Raw genomic sequence first — 15,200 nt, 5'->3', positions numbered from 1 at the left:
TAGCCCGCTAACATCTCCTTCCAATATGGTGGTACCACGTTCAAGTGTGGTCCCCCGGAGTTATCCTCGAGTAAGTGCTGTGCAAATAGGCATGTATTTTTAAAACAGACTAAAAGCAACTAAAAGTATTGTAGATTTTAAAATAATTATCGCGTTTCTGGCGGAGATTCCTTACCGTCGATCTACTCCCGGCTCAAGCCTCAGGAGGTCAACAGGAAGTCCGCTTGTGCCACTCCTCCTCTTAACTCCCCCTGGCCGTCAACACTAGCCCGCTAACCCACTCCTTCCAATATGGTGGTACCGCGTTCAAGTGTGGGCCCCCGGAGTTATCCTCGAGTAAGTGCTGTGCAAATAGGCATGTATTTTTAAAACAGACTAAAAGCAACTAAAAGTATTGTAGATTTTAAAATAATTATCGCGTTTCTGGCGGAGATTCCTTACCGTCGATCTACTCCCGGCTCAAGCCTCAGGAGGTCAACAGGAAGTCCGCTTGTGCCACTCCTCCTCTTAACTCCCCCTGGCCGTCAACACTAGCCCGCTAACCCACTCCTTTCAATATGGTGGTACCGCGTTCAAGTGTGGGCCCCCGGAGTTATCCTCGAGTAAGTGCTGTGTAAATAGGCATGTATTTATAAAACAGACTAAAAGCAACTAAAAGTATTGTAGATTTTAAAATAATTATCGCGTTTCTGGCGGAGATTCCATACCGTCGATCTACTCCCGGCTCAAGCCTCAGGAGGTCAACAGGAAGTCCGCTTGTGCCACTCCTCCTCTTAACTCCCCCTGGCCGTCAACACTAGCCCGCTAACCCACTCCTTCCAATATGGTGGTACCGCGTTCAAGTGTGGGCCCCCGGAGTTATCCTCGAGTAAGTGCTGTGCAAATAGACATGTATTTATAAAACAGACTAAAAGCAACTAAAAGTATTGTAGATTTTAAAATAATTATCGCGTTTCTGGCGGAGATTCCTTACCGTCGATCTACTCCCGGCTCAAGCCTCAGGAGGTCAACAGGAAGTCCGCTTGTGCCACTCCTCCTCTTAACTCCCCCTGGCCGTCAACACTAGCCCGCTAACCCGCTCCTTCCAATATGGTGGTACCGCGTTCAAGTGTGGGCCCCCGGAGTTATCCTCGAGTAAGTGCTGTGCAAATAGGCATGTATTTTTAAAACAGACTAAAAGCAACTAAAAGCATTGTAGATTTTAAAATAATTATCGCGTTTCTGGCGGAGATTCCTTACCGTCGATCTACTCCCGGCTCAAGCCTCAGGAGGTCAACAGGAAGTCCGCTTGTGCCACTCCTCCTCTTAACCCCCCCTGGCCATCAACACTAGCCCGCTAACCCACTCCTTCCAATATGGTGGTACCGCGTTCAAGTGTGGGCCCCCGGAGTTATCCTCGAGTAAGTGCTGTGCAAATAGGCATGTATTTTTAAAACAGACTAAAAGCAACTAAAAGTATTGTAGATTTTACAATAATTATCGCGTTTCTGGCGGAGATTCCTTACCGTCGATCTACTCCCGGCTCAAGCCTCAGGAGGTCAACAGGAAGTCCGCTTGTGCCACTCCTCCTCTTAACTCCCCTTGGCCGTCAACACTAGCCCGCTAACCCACTCCTTCCAATATGGTGGTACCGCGTTCAAGTGTGGGCCCCCGGAGTTATCCTCGAGTAAGTGCTGTGCAAATAGGCATGTATTTTTAAAACAGACTAAAAGCAACTAAAAGCATTGTAGATTTTAAAATAATTATCGCGTTTCTGGCGGAGATTCCTTACCGTCGATCTACTCCCGGCTCAAGCCTCAGGAGGTCAACAGGAAGTCCGCTTGTGCCACTCCTCCTCTTAACCCCCCCTGGCCATCAACTCTAGCCCGCTAACCCACTCCTTCCAATATGGTGGTACCACGTTCAAGTGTGGGCCCCCAGAGTTATCCTCGAGTAAGTGCTGTGCAAATAGGCATGTATTTTTAAAACAGACTAAAAGCAACTAAAAGTATTGTAGATTTTAAAATAATTATCGCGTTTCTGGCGGAGATTCCTTACCGTCGATCTACTCCCGGCTCAAGCCTCAGGAGGTCAACAGGAAGTCCGCTTGTGCCACTCCTCCTCTTAACTCCCCCTGGCCGTCAACACTAGCCCGCTAACCCACTCCTTCCAATATGGTGGTACCGCGTTCAAGTGTGGGCCCCCGGAGTTATCCTCGAGTAAGTGCTGTGCAAATAGGCATGTATTTTTAAAACAGACTAAAAGCAACTAAAAGTATTGTAGATTTTAAAATAATTATCGCGTTTCTGGCGGAGATTCCTTACCATCGATCTACTCCCGGCTCAAGCCTCAGGAGGTCAACAGGAAGTCCGCTTGTGCCACTCCTCCTCTTAACTCCCCCTGGCCATCAACACTAGGCCGCTAACCCACTCCTTCCAATATGGTGGTACCGCGTTCAAGTGTGGGCCCCCGGAGTTATCCTCGAGTAAGTGCTGTGTAAACAGGCATGTATTTATAAAACAGACTAAAAGCAACTAAAAGTATTGTAGATTTTAAAATAATTATCGCGTTTCTGGCGGAGATTCCTTACCGTCGATCTACTCCCGGCTCAAGCCTCAGGAGGTCAACAGGAAGTCCGCTTGTGCCACTCCTCCTCTTAACTCCCCCTGGCCGTCAACACTAGCCCGCTAACCCACTCCTTCCAATATGGTGGTACCGCGTTCAAGTGTGGGCCCCCGGAGTTATCCTCGAGTAAGTGCTGTGCAAATAGACATGTATTTATAAAACAGACTAAAAGCAACTAAAAGTATTGTAGATTTTAAAATAATTATCGCGTTTCTGGCGGAGATTCCTTACCGTCGATCTACTCCCGGCTCAAGCCTCAGGAGGTCAACAGGAAGTCCGCTTCTGCCACTCCTCCTCTTAACTCCCCCTGGCCGTCAACACTAGCCCGCTAACCCACTCCTTCCAATATGGTGGTACTGCGTTCAAGTGTGGGCCCCCGGAGTTATCCTCGAGTAAGTGCTGTGCAAATAGGCATGTATTTTTAAAACAGACTAAAAGCAACTAAAAGCATTGTAGATTTTAAAATAATTATCGCGTTTCTGGCGGAGATTCCTTACCGTCGATCTACTCCCGGCTCAAGCCTCAGGAGGTCAACAGGAAGTCCGCTTGTGCCACTCCTCCTCTTAACCCCCCCTGGCCATCAACACTAGCCCGCTAACCCACTCCTTCCAATATGGTGGTACCGCGTTCAAGTGTGGGCCCCCGGAGTTATCCTCGAGTAAGTGCTGTGCAAATAGGCATGTATTTTTAAAACAGACTAAAAGCAACTAAAAGTATTGTAGATTTTACAATAATTATCGCGTTTCTGGCGGAGATTCCTTACCGTTGATCTACTCCCGGCTCAAGCCTCAGGAGGTCAACAGGAAGTCCGCTTGTGCCACTCCTCCTCTTAACTCCCCCTGGCCGTCAACACTAGCCCGCTAACCCACTCCTTCCCATATGGTGGTACCGCGTTCAAGTGTGGGCCCCCGGAGTTATCCTCGAGTAAGTGCTGTGCAAATAGGCATGTATTTTTAAAACAGACTAAAAGCAACTAAAAGTATTGTAGATTTTAAAATAATTATCGCGTTTCTGGCGGAGATTCCTTACCGTCGATCTACTCCCGGCTCAAGCCTCAGGAGGTCAACAGGAAGTCCGCTTGTGCCACTTCTCCTCTTAACTCCCCCTGGCCGTCAACACTAGCCAGCTAACCCACTCCTTCCAATATGGTGGTACCGCGTTCAAGTGTGGGCCCCCGGAGTTATCCTCGAGTAAGTGCTGTGCAAATAGGCATGTATTTTTAAAACAGACTAAAAGCATCTAAAAGTATTGTAGATTTTAAAATAATTTTCGCGTTTCTGGCGGAGATTCCTTACCGTCGATCTACTCCCGGCTCAAGCCTCAGGAGGTCAACAGGAAGTCCGCTTGTGCCACTCCTCCTCTTAACTCCCCCTGGCTGTCAACACTAGCACGCTAACCCACTCCTTCCAATATGGTGGTATCGCGTTCAAGTGTGGGCCCCCTGAGTTATCCTCGAGTAAGTGCTGTGCAAATAGGCATGTATTTTTAAAACAGACTAAAAGCAACTAAAAGTATTGTAGATTTTAAAATAATTATCGCGTTTCTGGCGGAGATTCCTTACCGTCGATCTACTCCCGGCTCAAGCCTCAGGAGGTCAACAGGAAGTCCGCTCATGCCACTCCTCCTCTTAACTCCCCCTGGCCGTCAACACTAGCCCGCTAACCCACTCCTTCCAATATGGTGGTACCGCGTTCAAGTGTGGGCCCCCGGAGTTATCCTCGAGTAAGTGCTGTGCAAATAGGCATGTATTTTTAAAACAGACTAAAAGCAACTAAAAGTATTGTAGATTTTAAAATAATTATCGCGTTTCTGGCGGAGATTCCTTACCGTCGATCTACTCCCGGCTCAAGCCTCAGGAGGTCAACAGGAAGTCCGCTCATGCCACTCCTCCTCTTAACTCCCCCTGGCCGTCAACACTAGCCCGCTAACCCACTCCTTCCAATATGGTGGTACCGCGTTCAAGTGTGGGCCCCCGGAGTTATCCTCGAGTAAGTGCTGTGCAAATAGGCATGTATTTTTAAAACAGACTAAAAGCAACTAAAAGTATTGTAGATTTTAAAATAATTATCGCGTTTCTGGCGGAGATTCCTTACCGTCGATCTACTCCCGGCTCAAGCCTCAGGTGGTCAAATGGCACATAGACCAGCTTAGCATCAGATGAGCGCAGTGTTCTGATTGGAGTATACCAATACAGCCGCTCTTTTAAATAAGCCGGACCTGTCCCATGAAGCGCCTTGTGAACCAGACACAAAGCTTTAAACTGGGTACGCTTCCTAACTGGCAACCAATGAAGCTTCCGTATCTCCTTCGAGATTGGTGCGTATTTTGGAATGCCCAACACCAATCTAGCAGCAGCATTCTGCAGGAGTTGCAACTTCTGCATTATTCCTCCCTGGATATTAAAATACAGACTGTTACAATAATCAAGCCTAGACATGGTGAGAGCTGTGATGACTGTTTGGCGACATTCTTTAGGTAAAAGCGGCAGAATTTTCTTGCAGGACCTGAGAGCAAAGGACGTAGCAGAGGCCACTGAATTTACTTGGTCTCTGAAACTAATCTTCTGGTCCAACCACACTCCTAGGTTTTGTACCTTCCTGCTAGGTGAGGGGAGAGGACCGAAGGTGTCTGGGCAACATTCCGGGGTCCAAAAATTAGGATCATTGCCAAAACATACCACCTCCGTCTTACCGGAGTTCAATTTAAGGCAGTTTTGGGCCATCCAAATCCCTACGGCATTCATGCAGTCCTTAAAACGGACCGCCGTGCTCCGCCACTCAACTGGTTGTAATGAGACCACGATTTAGGTATCATCCGCATGGGAGGTCAGGCTAAACCCAAATGACTGAATAAGGGGCGCCAAAGAGGACACATACATGTTAAATGGTGTCAGACTCAATGAGGACCCCTGCGGGACCCCACATGTCAATGACAAAGGCTTGGATGAGAATTCCAAAGACACTGACTGACTCCGGTTTGACAGAAAAGATTTCAGAAGTCTCCAGGCAGAGCCCTGTACTCCGATCTCCTGCAGCCGGTCCATCAACAAATCGTGATGGACCATATCAAATGCTGCTGAAAGATCTAGCATGATCAAAGCAGCCTTGCCCCCTTGATCTAGAATGTTCCGGATCTCTTCAGTAGATTTCAGGAGAGCAGATTCGGTGCTATGCCCCCCTCTGAAGCCATACTGGGTTGGGTCCAATGCTTGAGTAGACTCCAGAAATTGACTAAGTTGCGTATTTAAATTCCTCTCAACAATTTTTGCAGGTAACAGGAGTCTGGATATAGGCCTGAAATTGTTGGGGTCTTTTGCGTCAAGATTCGGTTTCTTTAGTAGAAGCAGAATAGAGTTTTTTTTTCTCCATTCTAGCGGGAAATACCCTTCTGAGTACATAGGATTAAAAATGGTGGTCAAGACTCGGGAGACTGGTTCTGCCACTAACTTTAATATAGGTATCGGCCAAGGGTCAGAAGGGGAGCCAGATTTAACGAACATAAGAAGATTAAAGGTATCTGTAACTGTAAGCACGGCAAATTTGTCCAGTTGAGCTTTCTTTTCTGTATTTAAGTCATCCATTTGGCCCAAAGTAGTCTTAGTTGTTACGTTAGAGAAAGTGGAGAAGATGGCATCCACTTTCCCATAGAAGAATCTGGAGTTTACACCATTCTTTTAATGCTGGTTGCAATGCTTTGTTTCATCCTCCTAATAATTGCAGCTCACCCTTTTTACACAAGAATACGTTTGTTTCAATAAATGTTTGAAAAGCCAATTTATATCTTTCTTGTGTCTCCCTGGGGTAAGCCTGAGTAACAACAAAAGGGTAGATCGTTTTCCCAGATTTTCTTAGGGAATTAGAGTTGTCATGTTCTGAGGTTGCACATACCATCCGGTACCCTGGAAGGTTCAGGATTCTGGTGGTGCACTGTGAGCTAGCTAGGAATTGGGCCAGCATACACTATTGATATTTGACATTTTCTGACGGTAATGTTGTCCGGACACACAGTCCCACTTAATTAGTTGGAACCGTATGGCAGGGCCTCAGGTGGCATAAGGGCGCAGTCACCATTGGCCCTGGAGAGACTGATCTAGTCCTGGAAGTCAGCTGTAGGCAAAATCCTGAGTCCATCAGGGGCACCTTGTTGCTTCTCCTTCCAGTTGCCCTTGATTCTGGTGTTGTTGCCTACCAGGTGCAGGGGTTTGATCTCTGTCTCTCCCTTGTGCAGGGGTTTATAAGTGTGGGTGGAAAGTTCTAGATGCTAGGCACCCTTGGCCAAACCAAGAATGCCACATGAATCCTCCACCAGGTTCAAACTCTCTTGCACAACATTCTGGGTCAGTCCAATATGGCAGAACCCCTCTTCCTCTGGTCAGAGCTCATGTACCCCGCCAGTTGTGTGGCTATGTTAATGGACAAACCCTCCACTGGGGTCACTCTAAACCGGTTTTGCTGCAGCTCCCCCCACCACAGGTTTAGGGGATGAGATGTCTAGGAAACCAAAAGGTAGGACGGTCAAGGTGTTAGCTTTGTTTGCCAGTGACAGGTAGGGTCCTCCTCTGCTGCATTTAGCGCTATTTATTAGTGCAGAAATGCATCCCTGCAACCCTTTTAAACATGCCAAGAGCAAATTACACAAAGAGCATATTTAGTGAGTACCAGAAGCCGCTCATGCTTGCTAATCATGTTCTGCTGCATTTAGCTCTATTTCTCAGCACAAAAATACATCCTTGTATCCATTTTGAATTACTCTTCTTGCGTAGTTCCATGTAATCTGGCTGATTACTTAGGTAACTCCGCAAGATTACGCTACACAGAATTGCACAAGTTATGCTCAACCATAGTCAGATCTTCAATTTTGGAGTTTGAACTATCGATTCAAGTGTCGTTACATGACATACCTTTATGTATCTGGTAGGCCTGGGCGGAGTTCGCGGAGTTACGCGGAACTCCGTGAAGTGACAAAAAAAATCTGCAGAGTTTCGCAAGCGGCGGAGTGTGGCGCTAACTGCCGTTCACGCTGATCTTCCTGCCTCTTGGGTAGAAATTCGAACCGAGTGGCTGCTCACACTCGCCAACTTACCGGTGGCGAGCACGAGGGGGGAAAAATCTCTACTGCGCTACGCGGAGCAGAGTTTTCTGCACTCCGTGAGCTCCGTGGCGCACGGAGTGCAGAAAACTCTGTGAACGGAGTGGAGTTCACAGCCTAGGCCTAGTATCTGGGGGATATTGCTTACATTCCAAGTTGAGTCACTGAAAACGGTTTGCTTATGAAAATGATCTGCCACAACTCTATGTATCTGCCAGCCTTAGCAGGGGTCTGCTGCTTTTTCGGACAGAATCTGTTTCTCTCTCTTTTCATGAATTTCTAGCCTTAATCAGGAGCAGGCACTTATCGGGTTAACCTACAAAGTTTGTCCTGAAGACTGAATGAAGCAACTGCTCTCTCTAATTGGTAAGGGCCTGTAGCATTGCAGTAATGACTCCTTATCCTGGTTGCATCCCCTCTGCCTTTAGACACGAGCTTCCAAATGTGTTCATTAAAAAAAAATCACTAGAGCCTTTTGACCCAGAAAATTGTCTCCTAGTTTCACAACTTCCTAACTCACCTACGTTATCCTGGTCAATGATGAAAGTAACAACAATCCGAGCCATCTGCAAACTCTTTCAAACAAGGGATGGGATCCATGTCTGTTGTTATTGCTGCTCTGGATACATCAGAGCTACCTGCTGATGGTGAAGGTGTATCAGCCTTATTTCTGTTTGTTCTATTGGAAGCATTCAACAACACTGACCATTAGCAGCTGACCATCTCGACCTCTGCAATGTCATCATTTGACCCCAGTTCTAGACCCTGTGTCATACGGTGCATTTTGTAGCACACCTGGCTAATATTTGTGAAGCTAATAAATAGTTTAGAGAAAACGAATGGGTGTAAGATACATTTTTCAAGTCATGCCTTTTGATTTAACTTACCGGTAAAGGTCCCACAAAGTCCGCAAGTACTGTTTTTATATTTTTTATCCAATTTCAACTGCAAAAAAAACAGAAAGACAGATTCCAGTTTTTTAATATATTAGAGAAGAGGACGCATGCCTACATGTCCTACAGCAAATCATTAAAACACATGAAAATATGATTGATTTTTATGAGCACCTAAGCCTGCTGTTGTTTTGATTTCTTCCACTTTTATTAGCCCGCCCTGCATCAAACTCGACATAAACCTTGTAGTTTTCAATTCTATAAAAAATAAGACAAGCTCTCTCTGCTGAAATGGTTAGTTGTCCATGAACATACAGGCAATCCGATTCTTCCTGTATATTGGTTTTGTACACCTGACTCCTCAGTCCATGTAAAACTATCATATTCAATCATAAGCATTTGAATGTTGCTATGCACTCACACTACTAACCATGCCATTGTCTGTACTCAGCAAAGAAACGTAAACAAAAAAAGGCAAGAGTTAGAACTATTTTTTATTTCTTCAATCACCCTGAGGTATCAATTGTTAAAACCATGGTGCTGAGGTATTTGGCGGGTGGCCTGGTCTATATAAGTATCTCTGGCCTTGCATGTTTTCTCCTAAAAACATTATAACCTACAGATTACAAATAACTGGTTAGTCCAAGGTGTCTTTAATTCATCCCACCTAAGCTACATTTCCGCTCATCTAGACAGCTTCCTGTTGTTTATTCAGGTTCAATACAGTTTTAACCAAGGTTAGATCCCTGGATGAGGGAACTCTAGTCTTGGATGTCCAGGTAAGCTCTCTAGATGTTCATGCTGAATCCAGGCAAAAAACGAAATTCCAAGTCAACAAATGGCCAACTGTTGGAAAGTGGATTATAAGTAGGGGCAAATATATATCTGCAGCTAGCAATAAGGCCACTAACACAGTAAAGGGCTCAGAATAGGTCTTAGAAAATTATTCCCATGCTCAACTCTTAGTAGCTTGGCTGCAAGCAGGCAGGCTTAACTTCAAAGACAGGTATGTAAAACATTTCAAAACACTAATTCAGTAAATAATTAAGACACAATGCACAATGAAAACCAACACCAATTTATAAACATATGAAATATTTGTATCTTTAAAATGACACCAAAACGACAAAAATCCAATGTAGGGAAACGGCTATATGAATTTTTAAAGATTTAGCATTATATAGCACATAGAATTATAGCACTTATCGGGACATCTGGTCGCGATAGACCAGGTCAAAGTCAAAGTTTCAGGCTGACCACAATGGAGCCCTGCATGGCTACCCTTCACGGTAGGTCTCGGTCAAAGTTTTTAGCTTCTGACTTAGAAACGTTTCTGGAGCTTTTCTTCCCGGGGTCTCTCGAAGCTCTCAGCCAGTCCGGATTTGGTGAGGGTTCGCCGGATTGCCTTGTGACGAGCTCTCAGTCAAACTTATAGAAGTCAGACCTCCAAAGCGTTGCAGCAAGGCAAACCAAGGATCCAGGCCGGCTCGCGGTTGAAGGTAGGAGGCTTCGCTCAAACGGATGCTCCTGGTCACCTTTTCTTCATTCGGACTTAGAAACTTTTGCGGTGCTTTTTCTTGCGGGGACACTCGATGCTCTTCACCAGGCTTTCGCCTTTCGGCTACTCCTGGTTTTCGCCTACTCCTGGTCAAACTCTAGAAGTCGGACCTACAGAGCTTTTCAACCGAACGAAGCTGGACGGCTGGCCGGCTCGTGGTTGAAGGCAGGCGGCTTAGCTGGCCAGGTTGAGTTGGTCCACTTATAGAGCTTTTTCCCAAAGTTTCTCCAAACTTCTGGAACTTCTTCTTGAAGTTCCCCAAAGGGTCGCAAAGTGTCTCAAACTTACTCCAAGGGTCTGGAAGCTCCAAGATAGTCCTTGAAAGTTGAGGACTTCAGTTTCCCACAATCCACTTGGACAAAACCCTTACAAATCCACTGGTAGTGCTCCAGGTTGAGGATTCTTGATGGTGATGTTCTAGGTGAGCTCTGTTAGCCTGTAGCTTGCAGTTAGTCCTTTTACAGCAAAGTAGTCCACAGGTCTGTAGTTCCAGATGGTGCAGAAGGTGCAATCTTCAGAGTGCAGGCCTTAGTGATTGCACATCAAACTCCTCAACATGGCCCTTCTTGCTCTCTTAGGTTTCAAGCAGCAGATCTGAGAGGCTCTTCCCCTCTCAGATACTTAGTCCTAGTTCTCTGGGTCAAGCAGGAGGGCACCCCTGTCCAATGGGGTGCAGGATACCACATCCTGCAAAGTGTGGCACTATTTTGTCCCAGATTGCACCAATTCTCCAAATTCATCATGGCTGATTTTCCAGCAGGTAAAAAAGAGGTGGCTGAACACACCCCTAGAATGGCTAATCTCAATAGTATCCCGCCCTTGCATCTGCTTATTCCTTCCTTAATCCTAGCATCTGGCTGGGTTCAAAAGAGTGGAGTTGTAAATGACACTGGTGTCTTCCCCTTCCTTTGAAGTCCATTGTTTATGACTCCTCCCCCTGCTCTGGCATTCCTGTGTAAGAGAACACTGCCCTCCCAGCAGAGCTAGTTAACCCCAGGGACTCTTTATCACCTCTTCAAAGGAGCCTTGCTAATCCACGTAACTGTGACCAATCAGGACAGACCACTGGAAGGCTTAATCTGGCTTTACAGACAAGAAAGTCTTATAACTCCTTGTCTGTTCTTGTTAGGAGAAATTAAACAATATCATAATCTTGGATGTATTAATACCATTCTGGGAAGTCATTGAATGCTATTTGTATCATTCTCCTAGCAGGATCTATTAGTTAATAACTTCTTGCCATGTTAACCTATGTGGCAGGGGATTTGCAATTGGTAAAATGACATGGGCCATATTTCCCGCATCAGGGCTTATAAAAAACATATTTTATAAGTACTTGGCCTATACCTACAGGACTCCCACACCTGGAACACCTTGGGGAGACTTTAGGGGTTCTGAATATGTTGAAATATTGCAGATCCTCCCTGCACTCCACAGTGCTTCTAGCGCCAAAGTCTATTTTGTGCAGCACGTTATCACAATTTGGGGAGTAAAATGTGTAATTTCACTTAACCCAGGGCATATAAAACTCATTTTATAAGGGCCCTCCTTATAAATACCTAGCCCCCACCCCTGGGACACCTAGGGAGGACTCTGGGGGTACCTAATATGCCCAAACATTGTAGGTTATCCATTTTTAAGTGCCCCAAACACCAAAGTCGAGTTTGGGCACAATTTACTTTTTAAAAGCAGTCCTGCAACACAGAGCTACTTCTAAACTGACCTCAGGATTCAGCAGTGCACACATGCAAGTGCAAAAAGAGCTGCTGGCCTCTACACTTCCATTACCTATTATATACCAGGGATTTAGAGGGAGTTTCAATCCCCCTGCCCTTTTGCATTCCCTATTTAAAGCTGCCAGAAATAAAATGTCCAGGCTATCACACGCTCTAATCTACCACTCCAAGATTTAATTGCAAAGCATTAACATTTGATGTCAGAGGTCATTCTTAGAGGGGGAGATGGGAGCAAGCATGACAGGCATTGACGTTTCACTTTTGCCTTGTTTTCAGTAGATCATGATTCATGATTATGCAATTTGAATCGGGTTTCTGCCTGCAGGATTTGGGAGGTGGGAGCCTAGCCTTGAAATCGGTATCTCCCGTCTGAATCTGGAGGGCTGGAATGTATGGCATAGGTTGCAGGTCACACCTGTAAGATTTTAAGGCTGAGCTCGCCTAACTGGTGTTGGATTCTGCCTGTAATCTGTGCATAGATAGTCCCACGGCAGATGAGAACTATTCTAAATTATAAATATGAACCCAATCTATGGTGATGCAGGGTCCACCCTCACAGAATTGAGTTCAAAAGGAGTGGAAATCGTATTCTTATGAAGTGAGATGACTCCAGTGCTTTGATAGGCAGCAGCTATTTTATAGCTAAATTGAGTTATGATTACTGACTGGTACATAAATTAGAGTCTGTCCTGGTCATATGCTGGAATGTGTCTAGAATAATTAATATTTACAGTTAGTTTCATCGTAACTTACCTCTTTCACATACTCATGCATAAGCTATGAAAATCTGAGCCCCTGTCTCAATGAAATGTGCTTGCAACAGGCCTGGCACTGTGAGGATAGATGCTGTGCCCCCAGCTGGCTGATCAACAGCACTTACACATTAGGTCGACCCTCTAGACAGGATTGGTGTCTGCTGCTAGAGAAGTGATGCAAGACTCAAAATTGCTTGTAAGGAAACGACTCTTTTTGCATGATCACCTCCAAAACTTTGGATTGGTGCTGCTTTTTTTCGATTCTGAAGGGGCACAGACGTCTGCTAAACAGAAATCAGTACCAGCGCTCTGACCTTAAAAGGTATATGTCTTATTGGTTCACCCCCAATTGGCTAAAGGTAACTTACCTATAAGTCCCTAGTATATGGTGCCAGTAGTACCCAGAGCCTGTAATTTAAAGTGTCCCATGTGTAATGTAGCACTATTTGTGACTCCACAAGTGTGACAAAGCCTGCCACTGATGGCTGAAAGAGCAGTTTTTGAACTGATAACTTTGCCATTCGAAATAATGACAAAGTCCAGACCTTTGTTTTTAATATATATAAGTCCCCCCCTAAGGCAGGCCTATCGAGACCTAAGGCAGGGTGATCCATATTAAAAAGTGGAACATGTGCCTCACGTGTTCTTACAGTAAAAACCAACAAATCAACATTTTTGCTGTAGAAAGGCTAGTAGCCTCATTGGTGAGTGTAGGGCTACACAGTGAAAAATCAGCTGTGCTAACTTCTGAATAGGGCTACTAAACTTGGTACATCAAGGTATCAAATGGATTGTTGCGTTAAACATGACTTGATGCCCAAGTAGAATTCAATGAAACTTTTAAGAAAATGGCAACTTTAAGTTACCATTCTGTTGCCCTAAATTTTCCAATCACCATTTATGGTTACTAGCCATACGACAGCCTTCTGCCCTCCTGGGGGGACGTGTGAGAAACTCTCAGGAAGCAACACAAGGACCTGCCACTAGAAGAAGTGTCACTTCTCCAAGTCAGGAAGGCCAAACAGGGTGTGAACCCAAGCAAGATGGCTGGCTGAGCAGTTTTGAACTGCTACCTCGACTTTGTCATTCAAGATAATGACAAAGTTTAGACCTTCCTTTTAAATATATTTATAAGTCACTCTTAAGGAAGACCTATCCAAACCTAAGGCAGAGTGCTCCATATTAAAAAGTGAAAAATGTGTTTCACGTGTTTTGAAAGTAAAAACCCCAAATTGTTGTTTTAGCTGTAAAAAGACTACTAGCCTCATTGGCGAGTAAAGGGTTACACACCGAAAACTCAGCTGTGCTAACGTCTTAATAGGACTACTAAAGTTGGTACTTAAAGGTATCAAAAGAATTGTTTCATGAAGTGTGACTTGATGCCCAAGTAGAATTGAATGCAACTTTTAAGTTAATTGCAACTTTAGAAAGTTGCAACTCTGTTGCCCTACGTTTTCCAAAAACCATTTTGGTTACTAGCCACACAATAGCCGTCTGCCCTCCTGGGGAAGGGTGAGAACAACTCTCAGGAAGGGACACAAAGAGCCTGCCATTGGAAGCGATGTTATCTCTCCCTGTAAGGAAGGCCAAACAGGATGTGAGCTCAAAAGCAAGCTTCAAAGGGGAAGCCTCCTTTGAAAGGCAAATGTTGGACACACATGAGAGAGGATGCTCTTTTGTTCAGGTAGACTGGTTGGCATTGGGGACGGCGGGAGTGAAACAGTTGCCAAATCAGTTTTCCCATGGGCATGTAGCCCTTAAGTAGCCACACCTCTAGGGTGGGCTACTGAGCTCCACACATGGGGAAAGGGGTCATACCATCCTTGGAGTGGGCAGAATACTGCATTCTGGGATAGCTAGATGCCACCCTTGCAGGAAGTCATCATGAGTTGGAAGGTGACCAGATAGCCTATGGGCTAGTAGTGACTCCAATAGTCAGTTGGCTGACGTCCTGTTACAAGTAAAGGTTCTCAAAAGCTGAAGAAGTCTGCCTTGGTGAATTGGTCACCACAATCATTTGACCACCACTGACCGCTGAAGTGTGGTCTCGGAGACCAAGTATTGATACTCAAATGTTTCACAAGACTCTACTGGACCTGAAAGAGTAATCAGAGTGCAATTTGGTTGCCCAAGGTGGATACTTTGCTCAGTTAAAGGGAACCGCTGGTCTCGCTGTATCAGGAGACCAGTAGATCAGTGGCAATTTGTTTTGGCCGGATTTCGACAGGACTTCAAGGGGCATCAACACCTGCAGCCAAAGTCACCCCAACATGTTTGTGGACCAAGGGGGTGGGCCCAGGAAGACCCCCATCACCAGATCATCATCCTCAGCATCCTTCAGTATTTTCAGCATCCTATATCCCGAGCATCAGGACCACTCCATTGATGTCTATGGCAGTTCACCCATAGAACCTGGAAGGTGACGGGAGACTACTTTGACTGCAAGGTAACTGCCCTGCCAAGCCTCTTGGCTTCAGAGACTCACTCCCTGCTGGAGTTGGTCACCCAGACTGGGCCAGAGTAGTCGTGCTCAAGTCTTCAAAAGGTTTTCAAGTATCCGCTAACC

General features: G+C 45.5%; 1 protein-coding gene across 1 annotated transcript in view; it reads right to left on the bottom strand.

Annotated features, from left to right (window-relative positions):
* The window catches only part of LOC146860841 (uncharacterized), a 915,295-nt gene that overhangs the window by 805,543 nt on the left and 94,552 nt on the right, over positions 1 to 15,200 (bottom strand). The window contains exon 5 of the mRNA XM_085646176.1: positions 8,580 to 8,637. Within this exon, the coding sequence (XP_085502302.1) occupies positions 8,580 to 8,637 (58 nt within the window). The remainder of the gene's footprint in view (positions 1 to 8,579; positions 8,638 to 15,200) is intronic.

Source organism: Triturus cristatus, chromosome 3_1, assembly GCF_964204655.1.
Source record: "Triturus cristatus chromosome 3_1, aTriCri1.1, whole genome shotgun sequence".
Taxonomy (NCBI): Eukaryota; Metazoa; Chordata; class Amphibia; order Caudata; family Salamandridae; genus Triturus; species Triturus cristatus.
This window is presented reverse-complemented; position numbering and strand designations above follow the sequence as displayed.